The sequence below is a fragment of the Eulemur rufifrons genome, chromosome 29, assembly GCF_041146395.1.
Source record: "Eulemur rufifrons isolate Redbay chromosome 29, OSU_ERuf_1, whole genome shotgun sequence".
NCBI classification, from domain to species: domain Eukaryota; kingdom Metazoa; phylum Chordata; class Mammalia; order Primates; family Lemuridae; genus Eulemur; species Eulemur rufifrons.
In genome coordinates this window covers 12,244,923-12,270,838 of record NC_091011.1, presented here as the reverse complement: position 1 = coordinate 12,270,838, position 25,916 = coordinate 12,244,923, and the positions used below count along the sequence as shown (strand labels likewise).

At 40.6% G+C, this 25,916-nt stretch overlaps 1 protein-coding gene across 1 annotated transcript in view; it reads left to right on the top strand.

The window, feature by feature from the left end:
* Positions 1–25,916, top strand: part of HECW1 (HECT, C2 and WW domain containing E3 ubiquitin protein ligase 1) — a 218,670-nt gene that overhangs the window by 25,263 nt on the left and 167,491 nt on the right. Inside the window, exon 3 of the mRNA XM_069461989.1 lies at positions 14,625–14,719. Within this exon, the coding sequence (XP_069318090.1) occupies positions 14,625–14,719 (95 nt within the window). The remainder of the gene's footprint in view (positions 1–14,624; positions 14,720–25,916) is intronic.

Genomic DNA, 25,916 nt, shown 5'->3' with positions numbered 1-25,916 from the left:
TTGGAGAAGGGGCCTTTGTGACATAACTAGGGTTGAATTAGGTGGTGAGAGTGGGTCCTCATAATGGAATTAATGCCTTTATAAAAAGAGGGAGAGACACATGATCTTTCTCTCTGCCCTGTGAGGACACACAGGAACGTGGCCATCCGCCAACCAGGAAGACAGCTCTTGCTAGAAACCATGCCCACCCGCCCGCACCGTGATCTTGGGCTTCTCAGTCCCCAGAACTGTGAGAAATAGGTGTTGTTGAAGCTGCCCCGTCCGTGGTAGCTTTTATAGCAACCCAGACTGGCTTAGACACCCACGAAGCAAATGGACTCTTGAAAGAAGACCCAGCCTCCTTCCCAGCGCAGGGCAAGACTTTGTCTTCAGTCGCCAGCTCGGCTCCTGGCTGCAGCTTCTGGAGGGTTCGGCCCCCGCGGCACTGTCTGTCTGCACAGCTGGTGGCTCCATTGGCTGGCAGAGCTCTAAGACCCCGTAGGAGAGGAAAAGGTGAGCGACACCAAGCATGGCTGAACACATGACAGGAAGCGTTTCTTAAAGCCCATGGTTCCTGCTGCTTAAAGGCAAAGTAGAGGTAAGGAAGGAGTTAACACTGGGGTGTGCATGGCTGACCAGAACTGCTTTCTAGTTAATTACGTTCCCCTTGCTGGGACTGAAGAACCCCTGCCAACACCGCCCACTCACGCAAGTCTTCTCCCTCTTCCACCTCCGCGCGCCCAGTGCTTGGTCATCGGCTAGAGACTCATCTCTGAGCCTACCCAGAAAGAGATGTGTTGGAGAGCCCCACGACGACACCTCCCTTCAGCCAAGCAGCCTGCGCATGCCAGACAACATGTGGTGGAAAGGCACACGCTGTTTCTCGCTTTTTATGGGATGGCGTGTGCGTGCGCCTCGTTTCTCGCCTTCTTCCTCTGACAGTCTGACACAACCTGCTGCATCCCAGCCTCGCAGTGTCTGCAGCCCCTCTTCCCCAGCGGCCTCCCAGCTCAGCCAGATATGAATAGTCACGATCAAGCCTCCCAAGACACAACAATTCCAGCAGATTCCAAACCTCACTTTTTTTTTTTTCATGAAATCCCACACCAATGGAGCACAATATTCCTTTTTTAGGAAACAGACTTGCCTGCTGTAAAGGCTGCATTTTCGGTGTCGGGCCCCCTGGAGGGACCCAGCATTCAGTTACCGTCGCGTGGGTCTGCATTGACTGCAACTGGGGAAAAGCAGCTGCCAGTTCTGTGGAACGCAGATGCCAGGTGGCCTGGCATGTACACACGTGCTTTGAGTCGCCTCCTCCTCTGTGCTAGCGAGCCAAACCTGGCGGGTGGGCTCTCCCAAAATTGGGAGCTGCAGGCCTAAGAGTCCCTTGCCAGCAAGATCTTCTTTCCAGAAAACTATTTGGCCCCACCTGCTGCTGCTGACCAAGTTAGTCCTGACTGAGCATCAAATGGATGAGAAAGTTTAGCTGTGTCTGCTATAGTCCAGGGGAGCACTGGGCAGGGGAAGAGGAGAGGTGGCCTGAGACGAAAAGGGGAGTCGAGGGTTAGAGAAGCCTTTTCCACTAGGCTGGATTCCTGCAGCTCCTTGCCAGAGAAGCCCACCCCAGGGGATTGCAGCCCATTCACGAGATTCAAACGTGCTTCCCTGTGTCACACACCTCGAGGAGAGCCGTTCCCCGGGACTTCTGTGTGGGCAGTGCCTTTGGAGCTGGTAACACATCCGCCCTGTTAAATGAGGTCACAAGAATGTCTGGTGACCACATCTCAGAAACGATACCCTGCCTTGTGCTACCACTGCTAAGACCTGTGTGTGGTCAAGGACATACCCACGTAGCCCAAAGGACTATTGTAACCTTCTCAATCTCCTGAGTAGTCACGGATCTGAGCTCTGACCTTCACCTGAAACCTGTTTACCAGTTAGATCTTCTGAAGTAGCCACCTGACTTTCTATCGTGGTTCTCCTTTTGATACAGCTTTAGAAGGCAATACTAGTTCCCTCTTCTCTGTGGGGGACACATTGTAAGATGTTCTTCGGATGCATGAAACTGTGGATGGTACCAAACTGTGTATATATTATGTTTTTTCCAATATAAACATACCTATGATAAAGTTTACTTTGTAAATTAGACACAGTAAGAGATTAACCACAATAAATAATAAAATAGAATTATAACAATATACTGTGATAAAAATTGTTTACAACTTATGAATTATTTATTTCTGGAATTTTCTATTTAATATTTTTGGACTGTGTGGTTGACCATGGGTAACTGAAACTATGGAAAGCAAACCAAGGATAGGGGTGTAACAGGGAATGGCCTGGAAAAAAATGGCAAAAATATTTTCTGTCTCTTTGAAACTTCTGCCACTCTTTTTAACAGAAACCGGCATCTCTGCCTCAGACCAGTGGTGGGGAGAAGCAAGGAGAAACACACTTGTTCTTATCCCAGGTGGTGCCAGCCTGTGGCGGAGTTCACAGGCTTTGTCTTTGGCAGAGATGGGACAATCAAAGTAGTTAACCACCATAGCCTAGAACTGAGAAGCCCTCCCTTTAGAAGCTCTGTATTTCTACCTATTTGGAGGAAATTTGGATTCTGAAATGAGGTCTGCCATTTTTCCTCCTTTGCCAGCAAAAGTAAATCTCTTTCCTCCTCCCCAAACCACTTATCCTCGTTCTTCTGATTCAGCCTCGTGGACAAGTGCTGAGATTTCAGTTACAGGGGGGTTGTAGTATTCAAAGGCCTCTCTCTAACAATAAAACACTCAAAAATACTGCCATTCATACATTACACCTTTGTCCCAGTGTATCCTTGCACTTCTTGGCACCACTAATCTGGAAAAAGCTGGTTAGTATTTAAGAAAGTATATACTTCCCAGAAAGACATCTGGAATGCCCTCCAGCAGATCAACAGCTGGCTCAAGACATTTGCAATCAATTAGCACAGCATGTGGGGAAGTGTCTCCATCTAGCCCATCTCCCTTCATGCCAGGAGCTGTACTTTCAACTTTCTGTAGTTTTCTACTTTCCGGAGCTCTTCAATATGCTAGAGTCTGTCAGTCCCATGGCCTTCTGGTATATGTGTCCTCTATCAATTCCAGGCAACTCAGTCCTCCACCATCTGACCAGCCAAGACCCTTCCCTTCACTTGGACTGAAATGCAGAGACTCACTCCAGCAATACAGGATTAGGGACTTTGGTGGCCCAGAAGGCACTAGACTTTGTGATGGTATCACTACTGCTCCTGTCCTTGGCCTTAGAGAGGCTACTGGGTCCCCTAGCTTCAGCCTGAGTGCTGTGGGAGGCTCAGAGAGGACAGGGGACTGCAGTGTCAGTGCTGTGTGCTGCCCCTTTTGCACGTCATACCCCTTATTTATGCCTTCTATATCCCTCTCCAGGGATTTTTTATCATGTTAGCCTTTTCAAAGACCCAACTTTTTGTTTTCTTGATCCTCTATATATGTTTGTTTTCTGTATAATTACTTTCTGCTCTTATTCTTATTTTTTTCTTTCCTTCTTTCTACTTTCCTTGGGTTTAATTTGTTGTTCTTTTTCTAATTTCTTGAGATTGCTACTTAGCTTGTTGGGTTCTAGCCGTTCTGTTTTCTGTAATGTATGCAATGAGACTGTCAATTTTCCTCTAAGCAGTTTTTATTTTGCTTTATTTTGGTAAAATTCTTACTGAAGCACAACACACACATAGAAAAGTGCACACATTTAAGTGCAGAGCTTATGAATTTTCAGAAAGGGAATTCTTTCATGTAAACAGCACCCAAATCAAGAAGCAGAGCTTTACTCACATTTTAATCCATTCTGTTTCTCCTCATCCTTCTCACACATCTGTGTTTCTGTCTGGGATCATTTTCCTTTTAAGAGGAAAGCACTCCCTTTAGTATTTCTCTTAGCACAAGCCTACTGGTGATAAACCCTCTCAGTTTTTGTTTGTCTGAAACATCACTATTTCACTTAACCTTTTGAAGAAAATTTCATGAGATATATAGAAGTCTAGGTTAACGGTTATTTTCTTCAGCACTTGGGAATGTCATTTCTCTATCTTCCAGGAAGCCAATGGTTAGTGTTTTTGTGATTCCTTTGAAGATAACTGTTCTTTTTTCCCCCTCTCTGATGCTTTTGAGACTTTGATCTTTGTCTTTGGATTTCAGCAGTTTAGCTGTGATGTGTGCAGGAGTGGGTTTTGTTTTTATCTGAGGCTTATCTGGAGTCTTAATGATAAGCTATTATCTCCTCAAAAGTTGCCTTTACCCATTCTCTGGAACTCCAGGCACATACAGCCGATGGATCATTCCTTTGTGTTCCTCTGTCCCTTTTCCTCTCCTCTCTACTTTCCCCCCTTTTTTTCTCTCTTCCTTCCATCTGGATGTTTTCTCCTGACCCATCTTCCAGCTTACTAACCCTCTTTCCACTCTATCTCATCTTCTGCTAAACACATGTATCAAGTTCTCAGTTTCAGCTATTCCTGTTTTTCAGTAATAAAATCCCCATTTGATTCTTTTCTGTTGGTTCTCATTTTCTCACAAAGTCTGCCCTAAGTTATCCATGTTCTATATAAATCATTTATATATAAATCTTTAAAGTCTTAGCCAGATGACTTCAACATCAGGTCCTCTTCCCATTTTCTTTCTTGCTGCTGTCTGTTCGTATTCTTGGGAATTTTCTATCAATTGCCATACATGGGGTGTGAAATAGTGTGGGTGCTTTAGATGATGGCATCTTCCCCTCAGCTAAGCAGTGGGGCGTGGTGGCCTTAGCCCAGTGAGGGGGCAGGCTAAGTGGAGTTTGGTTCATTTCTGGTAAGCTGTGGCCTCCCTCTGGCTCACCTGTGTTCCTCGGGACCCCTCTCCAGGGCGATCAGCCAGGATCTCCCTGCCAGATCTCCTCGCTACCAAGAGATGGAAAATTCTGTCTCTACTTTTTAAATGTTTTCATCATTAGATTTTTAGTCTCTTGCCCTCAAAGCTTTAGGATTTGGGAAACGTCTGAGAGGGAACCAGCTGTGTGTTTGAGATGTCCAGCACTGTCACTCTAGCCCCTCGTGGTCGGCCACCAGGGAAAGGGGGCCGTAGGTTATCAGCTCATCTTTTTGTCTCTTCCAGTGCTCTGCAGTGCCTTTAAACACTGTTATAAAATCAGCTTATCTAGATAGCTGCACAAGCATCAGTCTGCTGCCGCTACTCTATGGAAGAGGAAGTCTCTAATTACCTTTTAACTCTGCATGCAGTGGCCCCAGAGATCAGAAACTCAGCACTGAAATGGAAACAAAATGCATTTCTTAGATTGTTTTTGAGTTTGGAGTTGGCCTTCTGGCACCAGAAATGAGTATTTCTCATAAATAAAAGTTCCAGTGTCATTTCACATAATGGTTCCTTTTGATCACTTTTGCTGTGGTACCATATTTAAAAACATTAACGGGGGATTTATTCTTCTATTCTAAATAGGAAATTAGCCAAGTAATACATAGTTCTTCATGTGAAAAAATATCAGTTGTCACGATTACTTCAAAAAGAATTTGCAGTTAACTATTTTTCATTCAAATAACCAGCTAGCTCATAATTTAGCTATTAGAGAAACATGACTTTATCACATGACAATTTTTATGTTATATGAAATACTTAATGATGCAAGCATCTTCTCTGTTTATTCAAAATTTATGACTTTATTTTTCCAGTTATTTTCTAATTTAATTTAAATTTAAATTAATATAACTAATCCACAATACAGAACTCTAAATCATAATGACTTTTGGAAGTGCAAATTCAAGTAAGATGATACCTTTACCAAATTACAAAATTTTGACAATTCAATATAATATTCTGTAATATAAGTTATTTTTTGTTAGAGTCATAGATTACTTTAATAACAATTTTACTGCCAAAATATTTGAGTAACCAATAAAAACACCATGTCTTTTCAGGGCTATTATAATAGAGGAAGGGTTTATTTGGTAGTGGTTGTTGTTTTGGTACAACTTAATATAGCTTTTAAACTTATATGATTTTTCTCCTTTTGAATGAGATCTTGGATACAATCTGCTAAAATTAAATGCAGCAGGACAAGAATGTACAAAAGGTGACTCTGCTTTGTTCTGGTGTTGGTCCAAAGCTGTTACCAAAAGCTCAGCACTGGTCCTTAAGACTGCATCAGAATGAGAATAAATGGTTTGGAGAGAAGAAAAGAGAAGTTTATTACTTTGCTGACAAAGAAGGATAGAGACTCCTGTCTGAAATGCCATCATCCTGATAATAAGCAGAAATACAGAGCTGTTAAGGGAGTTCATTCAGCTTCAGGCAATTGTTGTTCAACTACTATTGATGATTCCGACCATCCCATCTCTGCTGAAGACAATTCCGTGACCTCCACCCAGGACCTCCCTCTGCCAGGTCCAGGCTGAGCCATCTCCTGTTTCACAAATAACAAAAGACTTACCCTGCCCCTCCCAACCACTGCCTGGGGCGAGGATGCAGGTTTTAGTTCTAAAAAAGGGTAGAGGATGTTTTAAAGAGACAGAAAATATTTTTGCCATTTTTTTTTTCAAGCCATTCCCTCTATTACATATTCCCCACTCTCAATATATCCCTTCCATATCTATGGAAAAAGGAGTTACTACTCTGTTACAAAGCCAGAGCCCCATGTGTGATAAGCTTTAAAATTCTACCTTAAGGAGATCCAACATGCAGTATCGGTTTTAAAATGAAAATAAATTTTCCAACATTAACTATTTACATTTATAGCAGAATTGTCAATGTTAGATGCCTCATCAATGGACATTAATGCCATTTATCCCCATTTTATTTGGAAACTCTTCACCCTTCCTTTTGTTTTGATCAAAAGTCACAGCCTTCAACAAACATATGAAAAACCGCTCCACATCTCTAATCATCAGGGAAATGCAAATCAAAACCACAATGAGATATCACTTAACTCCAGTGAGAACGGCCTTTATCAAAAACTCCCAAAACAATACATGTTGACGTGGATGCGGAACAGACAGGAACATTCATACACTGCTGGTGGGACTGCAAACTAGTGCAACCCCTGTGGAAAGCAATATGGAGATATCTTAAACAGATACAAGTAGACCTACCATTTGATCCAGCAATCCCATTATTGGGCATCTACCCAAAAGAATAAAAGACATTCTATAACAAAGACATCTGCACCTGAATGTTTATAGCAGCATAATTCACAATTGCAAAGATGTGGAAACAACCCAAATGCCCATCAATACATAAGTGGATTAGTAAAATGTGGTATACGTATACCATGGAGTATTACTCAGCTATAAGAAATAACGGTGATATAGAATCTCTTATGTTCTCCTGGATAGAGTTGGAACCCATTCTGCTAAGTGAAGTATCTCAAGAATGGAAAAATAAGCACCACATGTACTCACCAGCAAATTGGTTTCCCTGATCATCACCTAAGTACACATTTGGGAATAACACCAATTGGGTGTTGGGCAGATGTTGGGGGCGATGGGTGTATACCTACATAATGAGTGAGATGCGCACTGTCTGGGGAATGGACACGCTTGAAGCCCTGACTTGGGGGGGTGGCGGGGCATGGGCAATATACATAACCTAAACTTCTGTACCCCCATAATAAGCTGAAATAAAAAAAATTTTTAAAAAAGTCACAGCCTTTCTCTAAGCTGCTATTTCTTAAAATACATTTAATTCATATTTATTTTATAAAAAGAAATACAAATGAACATATTGCCTTCTAGGACAGACTGGAAGGACTTATGGTTTTATACATTGATTATTTCTCCAAAAGCACTGTTCTTTCTATTTCTTCTTGCTGAAACTAAATTCTTCTTCAGTTTCAAATTAATTTATATCTTATTATTCTGTTGTTTCTTGATTTTTTTGAGCCTTTGAATATATTTGTACTTCCTATTACTCCTTCTAGATAACTATTGAGGCTGACTCATAGTGATTATAGCTTTTTGAGTTAAAATTGCTTTTCCTGGATTCTAAGGATATGATTTATATCTGTCTCACATCTATTTTGTAAATGAAATACTACTAGGTTTAAGTTCATTGTAGATGCTAAAAAACATTATTGCAGACATAATTTGGTTCTTTCTGCAAAATAAGTGACTTCACAATGGAAGGCTGTGCTGATCTATGTCTGTCTAACACCAACTCTGACTGTACTTTGGTTCATAAGATGTGGTTATTTCTGCATTGCAGATATCATAACATATGGGTTGCTAAAAACTTGCCATGAAATTCAGGTATTAATTATTCTGGCAACCTGTACAATGTCAGGGCAGCAATACTCTTAAAAATGTTCTTAAAGAACGTTTTTATTGGTTGCATAATTCTGTGTTGACAATTATTTTCTTCCAGCACTTTGAAGTTACCATTTCTTTGTCTTCCATTGTTTCTGCTTATACTGAGAAGTTGTCTGTCAGTAAAATCGTTGCTCCTTTGAAGGTAATCTAGCTTTTTTCTTCATTAGCTGGTGATGTTTTTCTCTATTTCTTCCCCCAAGTTTTACTGTGACATCCGGTTGCTTTGTTCTTTTTGGATTCATAGGGCTTTTTGAGCCCATAGCCTGATGTCTTTCTAGATGTAGCACCACTGTCTCTTCTCTCTTTTTAGATTTCAATTACATATATTTTAGACCACTTGCTAGTATCCTGTGTGTTTCATACTCTCTCTTCTATAGTTTTCATTCTTTTACTATGCATGCTTCATTCTGGATTTTTTTTTTCTGACCTATGTTCCTGTTCCCTAAATTTTCCTCTCTATGTTATTTAATCTGCTATTAAACCCATTCACTGAGTTCACTATATCAAAATTATAGTTTTTCAATTGATTCAAAATTTGTTTGGCTCTCTTTATAGGCTTCATTCTTTGCTGATATTTTCAATCTTGACTTTTATTTCCTTGACTGTCTTAAGTATATCTTCAGTAAAGCCTGTGTCTGATAACTCTGATACCTGAAAGCTCTATGCATCTGTTTGTATGGTCTGCTGTTTCTTTTAGTGTTTTGTTTGTTTGTTTGTTTGTTTACATTGCCTTGTCTCTGCATGTGCTTGGTCAATTTTAATTGATAACTGTACATTGTAAATGAAAACTTATAGAAATAATTTAAGGTTTAAAATGATGTTATTTTTCTCCTGAGACATTTTATATTTTCTTCTTACCAATGTCTAGCAATCCAGAATAACTTTAATCAAATTTCAAGGCTTGAGATGATTTGGAGGGCTAAGGCTGGTATATTCTTCAGCTCTTCAGGGGCTCAACTTGAATCATGAGGGATTGGCCAGAGTTTTTCTCTTTGGTAGGCTCTGGATTCTTAAGTTTTATCCCCTCAGCCCTAAAAGTCTGTCAAAAATTCTTTTCAGCTTTCCAGCCTCCCAGATGGCTCTTCTGAAATCCACACAAGCATCCCTAGGGAAGCAAGAATCCCAGTCCTGGGCTTTACTCTGAGTTTTCCTCTAGATCTCGACCTCCTTATTTTATTTTCCACTCCCTTGCTAAGTCTCTGATGCCTTCAGGCTAGGGTTTCCAGATCTGGAGGAAAAATGACAGGACACCCAATTTAAGATAAACAATGAATAATGTTTATATATATCCCTTGCAATAATTGAGACATGCTTATACTAAAAATTTATTCCCTGTCTATCTGAAACTCAATTTTAACTGGGTGTTCTATATTTCATTTGACAATCGTACTTTAGGTTGATTTATTTGTATATTTTCCCAGCTTTTCTAAATTTTCGCTGAATTACCTAGTACATTGTTACTGGAAGTGGAAGTTTACTTTTGCTAGCTGGCCAACAAACTTGAGTTATTAAAAATTTTTGAAAGACAAATCACCAAATGAAGAGTTAATATGTTTGCCTAAATCAAAAGTCTGCCATGAATGATATGTGTGACCTTGTATAAGTGGTCTTAAATGTTAGCCTCATTTTCCTTAGATGTAAAATAGAAATGATAGGTGACATTTATTGAGGTCTGATTATATGTCAAGCATTGTGCTAAGCATATAAAACAAAAAGGCTAATAGTATTTGCCTATACTCCATAAGTTTCTTGTGAAGATCAAATTAGAAAATATTATTCATGATGTGGTATATATTAAGTGCTAACTAACTTAAGACCAATTTCAGTCATAACTTTTAAAATTAATTGAACATTTTGCCTACTCCAGGTCTACTAGCATTATTGTATACTGATGTCTCAAATGCTACAGCAGGCCTACTAATTCCTCAATAGTGTAGGAAGAAAAGAAAAACAATTTTCTTTTCTTCTTTTCTTTTCTTCTACTTTTTATGTAAGTGATACTATGACTGAAGTGAAACAATCTGTACTTTCTGAATACATGTGCTGAGTACTTTGTACTGTGTACATTTGCTCTGCATAACAATTATACATGCAGCAATATCTACAAAATAGGCAGTGACATCATCATTCTATATTAAGACCAAGGCTCAGAGAGTCTATGTAACCCATACCACTAATGAGAAGTGAGTCAAGAATTGGACTTTACATCTATTCAATCCCACAGTCCTCCTCTTTCCTTAGATCATTTGCCTGCCATAACTTCAATAACTACATACATAACTGCTACAGATAAACAATGAAACTACTATAGCAGAGATGCTTTGCATTTGGGATTTTTTAATTATTATAATTTTACCTAGAAAAGCAGAGAAAGATAGAACTACTCTGGGTCTCCATAGACAAAGTATCTAAAATAATAACCAAGAACCCTCTAATATTTCATGGCCTTTGAGCCTTGTTATTTTTCTCAGAGAGCGCAATAATGGCTAACAGTGGCAATTTCTTTGTCTACATTTGAATTGACTCCAAAAGTCATATAATATTAGGCTATAGAGAGGTGTGTATTCTCCATGAAGAATTGGGACCCACCAGTATTTGCTCCTGGGTTAATAATAAAATGGCAGTGAAGTCAATCAAATGAAACCAATAATTCATTAGTCATTCTTAAACAGGTATTTATGGAGGACCCCTACATTACATGACACTGAAGATATAAAGATAAATAGCACCCAGCCACTATCCTGAAAAAACTCAGCATCAAGTTAATTAAACAGATCAATTTAATGTAACTGTCACCATAGTAAGTGCATAGTAGTATTGAATTTTGTGGAATGAAATGATTTTTTTAAAGCCTTACAACAAATCATTTATATATATTATATTACTGCATGAGTTTTAACTTTTGTGGGTGGCTTCCCTTCACAGACCATTCTAAAATAAGAAGAAATTTTAAATTATTTAATATCTCTTTCAAGATGTAATGGGAGATCATTTTAAATTACAGGAGGTATTTAGGTTAAATAAAAAGAATATACATTAATAATCAAGTTTCTAAATACCTGAATATATTATTAAAATACTTTTTAAGAAAAAGGAAAAATAATCTTTGCCAACAACTTATCAGAAGAAGAGTACCACGACTTCTGGTTCCAAAATTGTGGCATAGAAGCAAGTTGGCTTCACCCACACACATACAGAAAACCAAAAGCAAATATGCAATGTTGAGATTATCACCCACAATATTTCAGAACTCAAATGTGAAGATGAGACAGCTTTCAGGGCCACAGAGAAATGAAAAAAACTCCAAGCATGTGATAAGAGAATTGGACTTCCATATCCACCATGCCCCTCCCCACAAACTGGCACCAGTCATGGAAAATTTCCCCCAACTCACAGTTTCTACACGAGAAAAAGTGAGATCAAGGTGAACAAACAGCTTCCCAACCATCTTGGATTCCCTGGCAAGAGACCTGTCCCTGCCTCAACCCATCAGAAGCATCAGGAGTGCCTGAAGGGATAAATATACCTGAGGACAGCTATAGACACAGGGAGGAGGTGAGACTACCACTATAGACAAAGGGAGGAGGTGAGACTACCATCCCCGAGACCTGGAAACTCTACTCTGTAACTCAGCCAAAGGAGATGCCAAATCAGGGTGGCGGTTCAGTAGTACTACACTGTGGGGGGTTCATTACACAGATCCCCTGGGCACGAACCCCTAGCCAGCTTCTCCACACTACTAAGACACTCTCTTTGGGACCTGCTATGCAGGATGAGTGGCATTCTGATTGCTTACTAGAATGGAGGCAAACCTGGGCTTAAGTTGCCATCTAGTGCCAAAAAGGAGGCAGCAACCTAGTAAAAAGAAAGAAAAGAGAGAGAGAGAGAGAGAAAGGAAGGGAGGGAGGAAGGAAGAAAAAAAGAAAGAAAATGAACAAGTAAATTAAAAATAATCTCCAAGCAAACATATCCAATAAAAACCAAAACAAGCCAGACAGAGAAGACTGGAATAAATAACTAATCTTTCAATGCAACAATATAGATGTGCATCCACAAGAAACAATAGCAAACAGGGAAGCATGACCTCCTTGAATGAACAAAGCAAGGAACCACTAACTGACCCTAATGAGGTAGCAATATGTGAACTCTCTGACCAAGAATTCAAAATACCAGTTTTGAGGAAACTCGGTGAACTACAAGATAACATGAAAAAAGCAATTTAAAAATGTATCAGATAAATTTTATAAAGATATTAAAATAATAAAACAAAAAATCAGTTATCTTGGAACTAAGAAATACATTTGTTGAACTGAAAAATTCATTAGAGGTTCTCAACAGCAGACTGGATCAAGCATAGGAAAGAATCAGTGAGCTCAAAGACAGGCTATATGAAAATACACAGAGGAGAAAAAAGAAAAAAGAATGAAAAGGAATGAAGATTGCCTATGAGATAGAGAAAATTATCTCAAAACACCAAATCTAAGAATTACTGGTATTCGAGAGGGAGCTGAGCAAGACTCCCTGGGCAGGTGGGTGCACAAGCGGCACGGTGCCTGCCACCTTGGCTGAGGTCTGTGGCGGAGAAAGTGACCCTGGGAGGTTAGCAGCCTCGTGCCCTGCCCTTAAGCTCTCAGTTAGTCAAGGGCAGTGGCCCCTCATGAGGGTACAGGGGCTCTCTGAGAGTTTGGGAGCCAGAAGTCTGCCATGGATGTGAGGAGTGGAAAAATAAACACCCCCACCTACCCTTTCTGTGAGACTCCAGATTCCTAGGGGATTGATCTCTGCCAAAATCGTGCTCCTTCTTGTTCTGCTCCACAACTTCTTGCCATGGGATCTCTGTTAGGTTCTGGCACTCTTCCCTCAACATTCCACCTGGGCTATGTTTTTTCACCTGCAACTTTTTCTTCTTTCTGGGGAGACCTGGTGATCAATGTCTCTAGTTTTGAACCTCCCCCTTTATTTATAGTTTTCTTCATTTTCCATGTTTTCCATAGGGAGCATATTTTAAGAGCATGCTAAAAAATTATAGACATTATTTTTTTAAATATAATAATTAAAGACAAATTTCCCTATTTGAGAAAAGGATCTTAAATTGGAGATTTCTCATATTGTTCCAAATGAAATCAATACAAGGGACCAAAACATAGCCTGGTAAATTTTTCAAATTTTAAGAAAAAAAAATTCTATTAACAGTGAATTGGGAAAAGCAGGTCACTTTTAAGATTTCATCTTCCACAGAACCAAATGCCACAGGGCAGTGGAGTCACGCCACTGTCGATTAGTCATCGTGTCACCATCATCACTAACATTTCCTAAGCACTGAAATGAACTCTAAGCGCTTTCACTTGCTTAACCAACATCTTATGAGGTAGGTGTTGTCAGAAGTCCTATTTTAGCATGGGGTCCAGGGAGGTTAAGTGACTCGCTCATTGTCTCACAGATTGTGAGTAATGGAACTAAAATTCAAACCCAGGTGTAATGATCCCGCCCAAACCATATCTTGTCTGCTTAATCATCTATAGAACTTGAAGAAAAACAAGTTATGAGGCAAAGGGGTTATCACTGATGTGTTCAGGAGTTTAGAAAACATGCCATCCATCCATGTATTTCAATAACTTCTTAAAGTCTTCCTTCAAATTACCAAGATATTAATTGCAATGAATTAAATAATAGCAAATCACAGAAGAAATAGACTGGTGGGAGGCATCCAAATACCTCAAATCTTAGAACTAAGGGTTTAGCCAGGCGTGGCTCACACCTTCAATCTTAGCACTCTGGGAGGCTGAGACGGAAGGATAGCTTGAGCTCAGGAGTTCAAGATTAACCTAAGCAAGAGTGAGACCCATCTCTACTAAAAAATAGAAAAATTAGCCGGGCATGGTGGCGCGTGCCTGTAGTCCAAGCTACTCTGGAGGCAGAGGCAGGAGGATCACTTGAGCCCAGGAGTTTGAAGTTGCTGTGAGCTAGGTTGACACCACGGCACAGAGTGAGACTCTGGCTCAAAAAAAAAAAAAAAAAAAAGGACTAAGGGTTTAAAACCTCTAATGGGATGGAATGGATGCGGCTAAGTCTAAATAATACATCTAACTTGGGTAAAAAATTGTTAAGGCCAAAACAATTTTTCATGACACATTTTGGAAAGAAGTCAGACTTGCTCATGAGGCCACATGTAGATCGTCATTGTCAGGTGTGGCCTGGCTGGGTCAGGGCAGGAATTAGGTGCTGCTCCTGGAGACGTCCTCTCTGGCCATGGCTGTCTCCTCCTGGCTTATTCTCTAGCTCTCAGTCCCATTTTGTTTTTATCTTTCAGCTGAAACTAAGATCTGCTTCAAATACTACCACGGAGTGAGCGGAGCCCTGCGAGCTACCACCCCCAGTGTCACGGTCAAGAACTCGGCAGCTCCTGTAAGTCTCGTGTCTTCCTTTTTGGTCAGACCTAACTCTGGTGCTTCTTCACTTTCTTATTTTGTCCTTGGGTGTCTGTGTGTGTGTGTGCACATGTTCCTGCACACATGTGGAGATGTACTGACAGATGCATTATGAGCAGACAGACACATCTCAAAGTAGGGAAGGGGAATGAGACCCAAAGGCAGCCTTGTCCAAGTGCACGGCACCTGTTGGTGTGAGAAGCGCCAAACTTCGCTCCTTTCCCCAGGTAGCCGAATGTTTCTAATAGAGCTATGGTTACTGCCAGTGAATATGCCTTTCTTTAGAGCACATTTTTTTAATTTCTTGGTTTTAAATATTTATATTTTCTTAAGTTTTAATTTCTTTTTAGGCTTATAAATAAATTGATAGAGTAGAATTTATTGTCTCAGATAGATTTTAGTCACAGAATTATAAAATGGTAGGCCTAGAAGGACTAGACTCTCCTGACCTTGTTTTCTGTGTGTAACTGAGGGCCCTGTGCCCAAAGAGCCTACATGGTGTATCTCGGGGCACCCGGTCAGCTAGTTGCAAATATAAATTTAAATCACATCTTTTTTTTTCCTGCTTTATGGTTTTGCTCACCTCTATGGTAATACTTGCCTAATACTTTCAGGCAATACTTTTCCTAAATTGCAACCTAATTTGTATCTTTGTGGTGCTTCTTAATTAGTTCTCAGTACATCTCATTAGACTGAAATCTACTTAGAAAGGGCATTCCTTTTCCTTTTCGCTTAAATTAAAAATGACCAACTGGGGGAAGCAGGACAAAACTTAGTGAGGACTTTGTCATGCTACTAAGAGTTTTTACTTTTTTAAGATTCATTTTTTTTCCATGTAAAAAACCAAAAGTGTTTGAAATGAAAAATGAGTGACTCAGAAAGGGCTCTGACTCCAAAAAAAAAACCCTGTTTTGCCGTTTTGTAAATCACTGCTGCAGCATCCTATCGATGGCTGATCGCGGCCGTGGCAATGAGCAGTAAGAGAAGAGACCGCAGGGCGCGAGGCCTGGCGCCTCCATCCCGAGGGGTCCGGCAGGACGGCAGGCCGCAGCGCGAGGAGAGGGAGGGCCACACGCACTGTTGGGGGCTCTGTCATTGTTCCCTACGCTGTCCATGCAGATTGAAACATGATGTCTGTCCCTTTCCTGCTCAGGACAGGAATTTAAGCGTGGGATCTGGGGAAGTATCCTCAGAGTGCCAGGCCCCCTCTTCCAGGCCCGTTTATATGGGCAGTCCTCGAAAGAGGGTACCCCAAAAAGCCAACAGGTCCTGATACATGTTAAATCATTAAGTCTGGAGGACAGCTAAACTAAGGCTGAAAAAAGATTGAACCGAGGCCAGGTGGTCAAAGCAGGAAGGCCTCGAACACACAGCACAGAGGGAAGGAGGCGCAAAGTGGAAGGAAGTCGATTCAGGAAAAGCCTCTGCGTGCAGGTCAGGCCTCTGCCAGCGACAGCAGGTCACTGAAGAGCTAGTTCTTGCCTTAGCAAGGATGGGGCCTTGCCGCTGAAGGGACCAGCCTGCTGGCTCAGGTGAGGCAGAGGAGAGCTCCTCACCTGCTCAGGAGTGATACAGTGGGTGAGTGCTGGCCAGCCCTGGAATTCACAGAAATTCTTATCTGAAGCACTTTTTATTTAAAGAAAGCTCCCTAGAGCATTTGGCTTCTCTGAACTCAGCCCACCGGCAACTCCAGAAGTTCACCTGCAGTCAGACCAATGCAAAGTGTGACAGATATCATCACAGTGACAGGCAAGGTAACCTTCAAGTGAAGCAAGACACCAACTACCCAGAAAACGGCCTCCACAGTGGGATAAACTGTCACAAGCATACACCTTCCAGGGGCTGCCGTCACCAGAAACAAGGGGTTACATCTGAGGAGAGGCGGCGAGGTGCTCCCATCATACTAGCAACATAAAGGTTCAAGAGATTGTACCGATTCTGTTTCAGCCCTGACCTCATCTTTGTCATTCTACAAGTGCTATTGCTGCTCATACTTCAAACTCACACATCCTGAAATATTTTAACATGTGGCCATTGTCCTGATTGTATCTCCTTAATGATTTTCTCACACAAATCAGCGGACACTTGGGTTGACACTTGAATGTACGTCCTACAGACAACTTTTGTTCTCCAAGCATGTGAGAGTCCAATGGCAAAGTCCATGTGATGCTGGAACAGAGAGAAAACCTGAGCTCCCGCTGCCACGTTGACAATGAGCCCTTGAGGTCTCACACAGTGAATCACACCCATAATCCCAGCATTTAGGGAGGCCAAGGCGAGAGGATCGCTTGAGCCCAGGAGTTCAAGACCAGCCTGGGCAAAACAGTGAGACCTCATTTCTACAAAAAATAAAAAAATTAGCCAGGCGTGGCGGCACATCTGTAATCCCAGCTGTGCAGGAGGCTGAGGAGGGAAGATCCCTTGAGTCCAGGAGTTCGAGGCTGCAGTGAACTATGATTGCCCCCCTGCACTCCAGCCTGGGCAACAGAGCAAGACCCTCATCTCTTAAAAAAAAAAAAAAAAAAAAAAGAATAGAACAGAAAATGAGCCCTTGGAGTAGTCCTGGGGCAGAAGGGAGCACACACTTTCCTGCAAAACTGTATTTTAACGTGCAGTTAGGTTTTATGGTTGTGTGACTACATGGCACACTTTTCAAAGTAGTTCCTCTTGCATTACTCTAGTCTATTCCCAGCACGTCTGTGAGACAGGTGGAAACCATCATTTTGGTTAAGTGATCCTTTGGCCACGTGGTGATGGAGCAGAACCACACCTAGCTTACACTTTTTGCTGTTCAGTTATTGGCATAATCTCAAAATCTCCTGGGTTAAATAAGCCTTTGCAGTCTGGTCTGGGGACTTAAGCACACTGTTTCTGAGGGGAAATGCTATAAAGTTTCCCCAAATCAATTTGCCAATAAACTTTGGGTATCTGCTTTTAAATTGAGGCTGGTTGGTGCTGCACTAATCTCTCAGGAAAAGTTGCTGTCTCTAGCCATTATATCATGTCCCAAAAGTCACTGAGTTAGTTAGTGACAATACACTAAATGTGTAATAAACTTGTAATTCTTTGAAAAGAAGGACCAAGTTGTCAGTGCTCCAGTAATCAGGGCTTTAATGTTCTGAGCATAGTAGGTTCTCGACAGGCATCAGTTCTTGTTCTCACTTCCTCATTCCCCCTCATCTGTGTCTTTGTCCCATGGGCAGCTATTGCAGTCCTTGCACTGCAAAGGAGTTGTCATCTATTCTTATCCTTCTGGGGCTCTCATTTATTTATTAGTCTTAATTGTACATCAGAAACCATGGTGGGTAGGGGTTGCAGAGATAAATGAAATCTAAGCCCTGTCGCTGAGCACTCAGTTACTCTACTATAAATTAGAATACTGTATTTAAAGTCTCCAGTCCTGGAGTGCGAGGTCCACTGTGCCGGCGTGTAGAGAGAGCCATGACGAGGTCCCCACGGCAGCTGCGCTGGGGGTCAGATGAGGGAGTGTGGGCTGAGGCAGGTGACGAGAATGGGACTTTGCCAGGCCTAGTCGGGAAGGCAGGCAAGGCTGACGGAGGGCCGGTGTGTGCAAAGGCCCGGGGGTGTGGATGGTGGCACAGGCCTGGCAGGAAGGGAGGTCTGCGTTTGTTAGGTGTGAGGAACATGGGACGTACTTGATCGCCTCTCCATATCCCACTTCACCTTGTTTTTCATGTTTTATGTATCTTATAGGGAGCACGTGCCACATGTTTTATATTTCTTTTTTATTTTCTGTAGAAAATCGCTTTCAAAGGCAAGCTCTTCCTCTCAGTCGTATTCTTGCCCTTGCTTCCGTCCCCTCGTGCGTCACAGTCTTTCTTAATAAGCCTTGTGATGTTTTTTCTCCCTGATTATACATCAAAGGACAGAAGTCTACGCATACCTACAATTTGCCAAAGACAGTGCAGGTAAACTGTCCTCAGCCACCAGGCTGTCCACTGAGAACTTCCAGGCTTCTCTGTTAGGTCTGTGCCCAGACAGCAGGTTTTCACACCCACCCTTCCCACCTTCTGGGACCCAGCAGGCATTGTCTGCGGGGTCTGCTGAAGGGCTGAGAGCTCTTCCTCCGCCTTCGGGCTCCCTACAGTGCTGCAGACTCTGACACAGCCTGCAGCTGTTCTTGGTGTGCACCAGGTGAGCGAGACCTGCCTAGTTTACGGACCCTCCCTGAGGAGCGTTTGCCTCACCCCCACGCAGACGGCAGCCTCTGGATAGAGAAAGTAGGCAGCTGCTTGAGAAATAGTGCTGGCGGAGTCCAGGCAATTGGGAAAAGGCTGCCAGAGTGAGAGGGTGGCAGAGAACGTCATATTCTTGCCTTATTTGGAGCCACCCACCTGGAGTAGAGGGCTCCCCAGGCTTAGAGGCTGGACCATGTGTCCAACAATGTATTTCTTATGTTGTCTTCCTCAACATTAAAATTTGCAGAAATCTCACCAGAATTATGTTCTACTGGATGATCCTTATCCCTACTTCAGATTGCTATTGTTTGTTTATTTATACATATTCTATGTCTTCTGGCTCTTTCTATGAGAAATTGGAAGTGAAAATATCAGGGTCCTTTTCTTCTCCCTCCACCTTAATCCAGTGTCTCTGCAACTGAACATTCGATAATAACTGAATAGTGTAAAGTTCAAAGTAAAGTTCTTTGCCAAAGGACAAGGAACAAACTTGAAATATCTTTCCATTAGTTCATGTTTACAGATTGATTTACTTTGTCAGACCCCTGAGCAGAGGTAAGCTTGACATTCTCCGATTTAAAAAAAAAAGCAACTCAACAGGACATTTCCCTGGGAATACGGGCTAAATTCACATTCTAAAATAGGGTCAAGATTTTCCTCCACAGCCAGTCTGGGTCTCCTACAGCAGACAGATGGGTGATGCCTGCCTTCCAAATTTGAAGTCATTAAGTTTGGCAACAGTAATATTTGTCTTGGGAATTTTAAAAGTAGATGTTTCAAAAAATATTTTAAATCGTAATGAAGCAACCATGGACCAGCTACTATGAGGTTGTGAAACCTCCTGGAAAATACTTCATCAAATTAGTCACAAAATGAATCTGCAGGTACCTGACTTACGTGACCCGCTATCTAGAATTGTTAGACATAAACCCATTACTTTGGAAGACATCTTGGTTTTATAATAAATGATCTTGTGCCCTTGTGTTTGGGAGAGATTAAATGGCAAGATCAATTGCTGATTGAAGCTGCTTCTGACAAGTGTCCATTGCAACATATCATCAATTTGGGGTGAAGGTCTTCAAAGTTGCCAAAAGGTCCCCTTCATCCACGGTGTCCAGATGGAGTCTATTTCACTCTCAAAATGTGTCAAGAAGGAATGTATAAAAAAACTAATGGAGAAGTAGAGAGTTTATCCTCTCTTTTATTTTATTTTATGAATTTTTAGAGACAGAATCTCTCATTGTCATCCAGGCTAGAGTGCAGTGGTGCGATGATAGCTCACAGCAACCTCAAGCTCCTGGGTTCAAGCGATCCTCCTGCCTCAGCCCCCCAAAGTGCTGGGACTTCAGGCGTGCACCTCTGCACCCGGCCTACCCTCTCTATTTAATTAGGACAGTTTGCACTGCTCCGGTGAGGTGGGCCCCCCCCCCACTGGAATCCTGGAGAGAGCAGGCAGTGGGTTTTCACAGCCACCAGCCACGGGACACCTTAAATAGACCTCAGAACAGCAGGATTCCCCAACATGCTATTTTTTCTTCATTGTAGTTTTCCACCAGTTGTGCTATGTAAAGAATTGCCTCTACAGAAGCAAAGAGGGACTTGGGGAAAGTTCAGAGCCATTTTCCTCAAATCATAAGAAAATAGGACCTTCTAATGACTTAGTCAAAATTCTGGCTTTCATGATCTCACCAGATTCATGCCACTACAGCAATGTTCTCAGACCTGCCCTCATTTCCATTCCTGTTCTGGAAGCCTGGCTCCATGACATTTTGGCAAGGTGACATGACATTTATTTTTCAACCTGGATTTTATAATCACAATAAGAGCCTTTTGTGAATTCATTGTCTTCCTGTTGCCTCACTAACAAGTCCATAAATTAATTTTTGCAACATGTCACCGGTACTTATCTAACCATCGCTAAAAAGAAACTTCATTAACAGTCCTATAATGAGACAGAATTTCAAAACTTCATCCCTAATGTTCTAAAAATCAGCTTCTAAATGAAATAATTCCAGTTATTCTAGGGAAGCAAGAAATCTGAAGTAGTTATACAGTATAATCTAATTCTTTATTTTCTTCCTTCATAAATATTTGTTATTCTTTTCTTAGAGGAGAATTGAAGAAATCATTTTGATTTGGAGAAGCTGTAAATCAAATGCTACAGATAAAACACAATAAATGTAAAGTTCAGTGCTTGAGCTTTGTAATATTTGTTTGTAGTTTTATAGAATTGCACACATGATTTATTTACATACAAAGGATCAGTGTTACCCAGACATTTTCTAGGTGAGGTTAGAATGATTTTAACGGGTGTATTTTACAAGATCTTCTGTCTATTGTAATTTTAAATTCTGTCTCCATTCCACAAAGTCAAGTGTGAATAGGAAGGGAGTTTCTAAGGGTGATAGAGAGTTGATGGTTAGATACTGACATAACATATAATTCCTTCCAGCTGAGAATCCACAGTCACATTTTGTCTCACTCCTAACCTGGCAAATTGATTTATGATGCTCAAAGCCTCTTGCTGCTAATCCTCTCTCCCCAGAACCTGCTTCTACCTCCTCAGCCCTCCTGCTCCCACCCAAACAGTACTCGCAGGACTCTGACCCCTCAACCTGGGAGGTCTGCTCAGAACACAGTATTCTGTGCATCTTTGTGTAGCCTATTCAGTGAGCCTATAACTCATTGATATACTCAGTAAATATTTGCCAGTGAGCAACCACTGGTAATATAACCACTGGTGATATAACACTGAACAAGACAAATCCCCGTTCTCATGAAACCACCTAGGGGTGGTTGGGATGGATGGGGGTAAGTGGTAAAGGAAGACAGACAAGCAAACAGGCACTAGGAAAGACCTATTCCAAGCCTCTGGCAGTGGGCACACAGAGCACTGTGGGAGGACCAGGATGGGCAGGGCCAGAGTGTGATGAAGGGTTTTCCAGATGGAGTACACTGACATATTTGCACCATGCAGCCACGAGTCCCGATCAAGCCCTTTATTTTCCCTGTGCTAACCTAAGCCAGAAGGTAAGGGCATGTTTTTCACATATGTGTCTTCTGCAAATGTCCTTTCAAATCTTGATCAGAATAAAGCAGGGGGATATTTGAACATTTGTTTTTTGGTTAATGCATCAGTTGGACTTGTTTTTCTAGAAGACAAAGGAGGGGAATGGGTCAGGCATCCTCTTTCCCAGGCTCTGCCCACAATCTCTCACCTCCCTGAGAGGCACCTGGATGCTCAGATTCTGTCCTGTCCCAACATTAGAGAATTTGTTCACTTTTAGGGAAAGAGGTTCAGAGCTCACTCCAAAGAGGTATTTTGGGGTGTCAAGTCTGGAGCTGCTGTTTTCTGAGACACCTTTCCCACCCGCCGTGGTGCAGCTGCCCCAGCACAGGGGTAGTTTACATCCTTCCTTTCTGGAGTCTGGGAAGCAAAACACCAACTCACATTCTGTGATTGCCAGTGGTTAGATTGAAACTTTATCCTCAAGTTGAATTTTCTAAAGATAGTATGTTAGAAAAAAAATTATAATAGAAACAAATCATTAATGGAAAATAGAAATCAGTTTTATGTTTATAAGAGCCACATTCTTAAATTGAGGTCAGGATATCTATGAAGCCCTGACGTTATACGGGCATGTTTGCACAAGCTCCTAGGGAGTGGATCCAAGGCATTCGTCAGATTCTGAACAGGGTTCATGGTCCCAGGAAGATTATGGGCCACCATCATAGGAAACATCAGTGTCACTCTTTGCTGATACAGGGAGCTAATTTGACAGTCTTTGTACCATGAAAAGTCTACCTTTGCCTTTATTGGAGAAAACACCCTCGTCTTAGCAGCACTATGAACTCTGGGAATGTCCTTAATGGAAGGAAACAGATTGTAAATACCTGGATAAGAGACCCAGACCTAGAAATCTTGAATGACTATATCAAAATGAATATATTAGTCTGATGAATCTTGCCATCCAATGACGCAGATATGGGAGAATGTGAAAATTAAGGGAAAGACTCTTAAACAAAAGGCTTTTTTATTCCTTTTCTGCCACAGGACCCAAATGTTGATTTCTCAGGGATTAGAGGCAAGGAGCTTGGCACAGAGCAGACAAACAAAAAAATCTTTATTTTCCCTAACATAAAACAAAATGGATGAATTCACAGGTGAAGTCTTTCAAATGATTGAGGCATAGATAAGTCTGATACAACTTAAATTTTCTAGAGCAAAAAGGAAGAAGAAAAACTTCCAAAATAATTCTCTTTTGCCACCATAACACTGAAGCCAGAACTGCCAAAGATATCACTAAAATGGAAAACTATAGGCCAATCCTATTTATGAATGGAAATATAGAAAGTTAAATATCAGCAAAGAGATTGCAAAAGTATATTAAAATAATTGACTATATGAAGCGTGTACCCAGACTGTAAGTTGGCTCAATATTCAGGAAGCTATTAATATAATAAACTATATTAATTAAAAAACCACACAATCCTATCTGTAGATACAAAAAAAAGCATCTGACAAGTACAAGTTCATGCTTCAGTAACATATGAGTTACTTCCTTAACCCGACATATATTTATGTACATGTCAATTCAAATACCAGTATCGTATTTTCTGTTGAAACATTAAAGTTGGAAACTAGATGAGGAGGTTACTACACCGCTATTATATAACATTGTTCTGGAATACAACCCAGTGGCATTGGGTGAGAGGAAGAAATGAAAATTCAATATTGGAAAGAAGCCTACAAAAGTACCATCACTTATACATAAACTGATAATATTTTTACAAAACCCAAAATAGTTGATTGAAACTATTAGAAACAATAAATTATCTCTAATATGTAAGAATTAATGACTCTACTATACACAAAGAAAAACCAATTAGAAAACATAACGAAAAAGGCCCCACTTTTAATGTTAACCGAGAAAAATAAAATATCTTAATAAGAAATGTACAGGACTGATGTGAAAAAAACTTTAAAACTATTGAAAGAGAAGATTGAATATATGCAAAGATAAAATGTGTCCCTGTTTCAGAAGCTCAGTATTTAAACTAAATAAATTTTCCCTAAGTTAATTTATAATTCAACACAACTACAACTGAAATATAAATGCTTTTGGTAGCAGAGTAACTCTAAGTTCATCAGAACTGATATGTGAGAAAAGACGGAAAGTTTTTGGGAAATGAGAATAATGAAGAAAGACTAGCTTGCCAGGAATTAAAACATACTATGAAGCTATAATAATTAAAACAGAGAAAAAATAGACTAATAGAACAACAGAAAAGTAGAGAGTCAGGAAATAGACCCCAGTATATTGGGAACTTTAGTTAATAATTAAGGTATATTTCAAATCTTTTCCTATAAATGATACTATGGCAATTGAACAAACAATTGAAAATATATATGTACATCAAACCCTCTTATCATTTCTGATTCTTTATGTACAAATTATAGATGGATAGAAGATTTAAATGTAAAGAAACCATAAAATTCTAGAAAAAAGCATGGGTAAATAATTTATAATCCCGGAGAGGAATAATCCCTTCTAAGCAGAACACAAAACCCAAAGCCAGAAAGAAAAAGTACCAGCAAGTTTCATTACATAACACAAAAACGTCAGAGTGGAAAAAATATTCCTAAAAAGTAAATAGCAAAAAGTAAAAAGAAGAAAGCAAACTGATGAAAAAAGAACCAGGCAAAATGCTAATTTCCTCAACTTACACAGAATTCATTTAAAGAAAAGACAATTAAACCATTTGAAAAATGGGCAAAGAATCTAAAATCAGTTTTTAGGGGGGAAAATGCAATGGCCAATAAACACACAAAAAGATGTTCCATCAAGAGAATGACAAGACAAGTTACAGACTGGAAGAAAATATTTGTAAAAGATATATCTGATGAAGGACTGTTATTCAAAATAAACCAAGAACTCACAAAAGTCAACAATAAGAAAACAAACAAACCAACTTAAAAATGGGCAAAAGACCTGAACAGACTTCTCACCAAAGAAAATATACCAATGGCAAATTAGCAAATGAAAAAATGCTCAACATCATATGTCATTAGAGAATTGCAAATTTAAAACAATAATGAGATGCCAATACACACCTATGAGAATAGCCAAATCCAAAACACTGATAACACAAAATACTGGCAAGGATGCAGAGCAGTAGGAACTCTCATTCGTTCCTGGAGGAAATGCAAAATGGTACAGCCACTTTGGAAAACAGTTTGGCAGTTTCTTACAAAACTAAGCATACCCCTACCCTATGATCCAGCAGTCACGTGGTATTTACCCAAAGGAGTTGAAAACATATGTCTGTACAAAAACCTGCACTCAGCTTATTTATAATTGCCAAAACTTTGAAGCAACCAAGATGTCCTTCAGCAGACAAGTGCATAAATAAATTGTGGTACATCCAAACAATGGAGTATTATTCAGCACTAAAAAGAAATGAGCTACCAAGCTATGAAAAGACATAGAGAAATAATAAATGCATATTACTAAGTGAAAGAAGCCAATGTGAAAAAGTTATGTATGTTAAAATTCCATCTAAATAACCTTCTGGAAAGGGCAAAATCATAGAGACCATACAAAGATCAGTGGTTGTCAAGAGGGAGGGATGCATAGGAGGAACACAGTGGGGTTTTAGGGCAGTGAACCCATTCTGTATGACACTGTGATGGTGGGTACATGTTACCATACGTTTGTCAATATCCATATAATACACAGCACCAAAAGTGACCCCCAATGTAAATGATGGACTTTGGGTAATAATGATGTGTCAGTGCAGGTTCCTCAGCTGTAGCAAGTGCACCATTCCCGTGCGAGATGCCCACAGTGGGGAGGCTCTGCATGTGTGGGCCAGGGGCTGTACGGGAACTCTATTTTCAGTTCCTTTTTGCTGTGAACCTAAAACTGCTGTAAAAAAATAAATAAATAAAGTCTATTTTTTTTTAAAAAGATG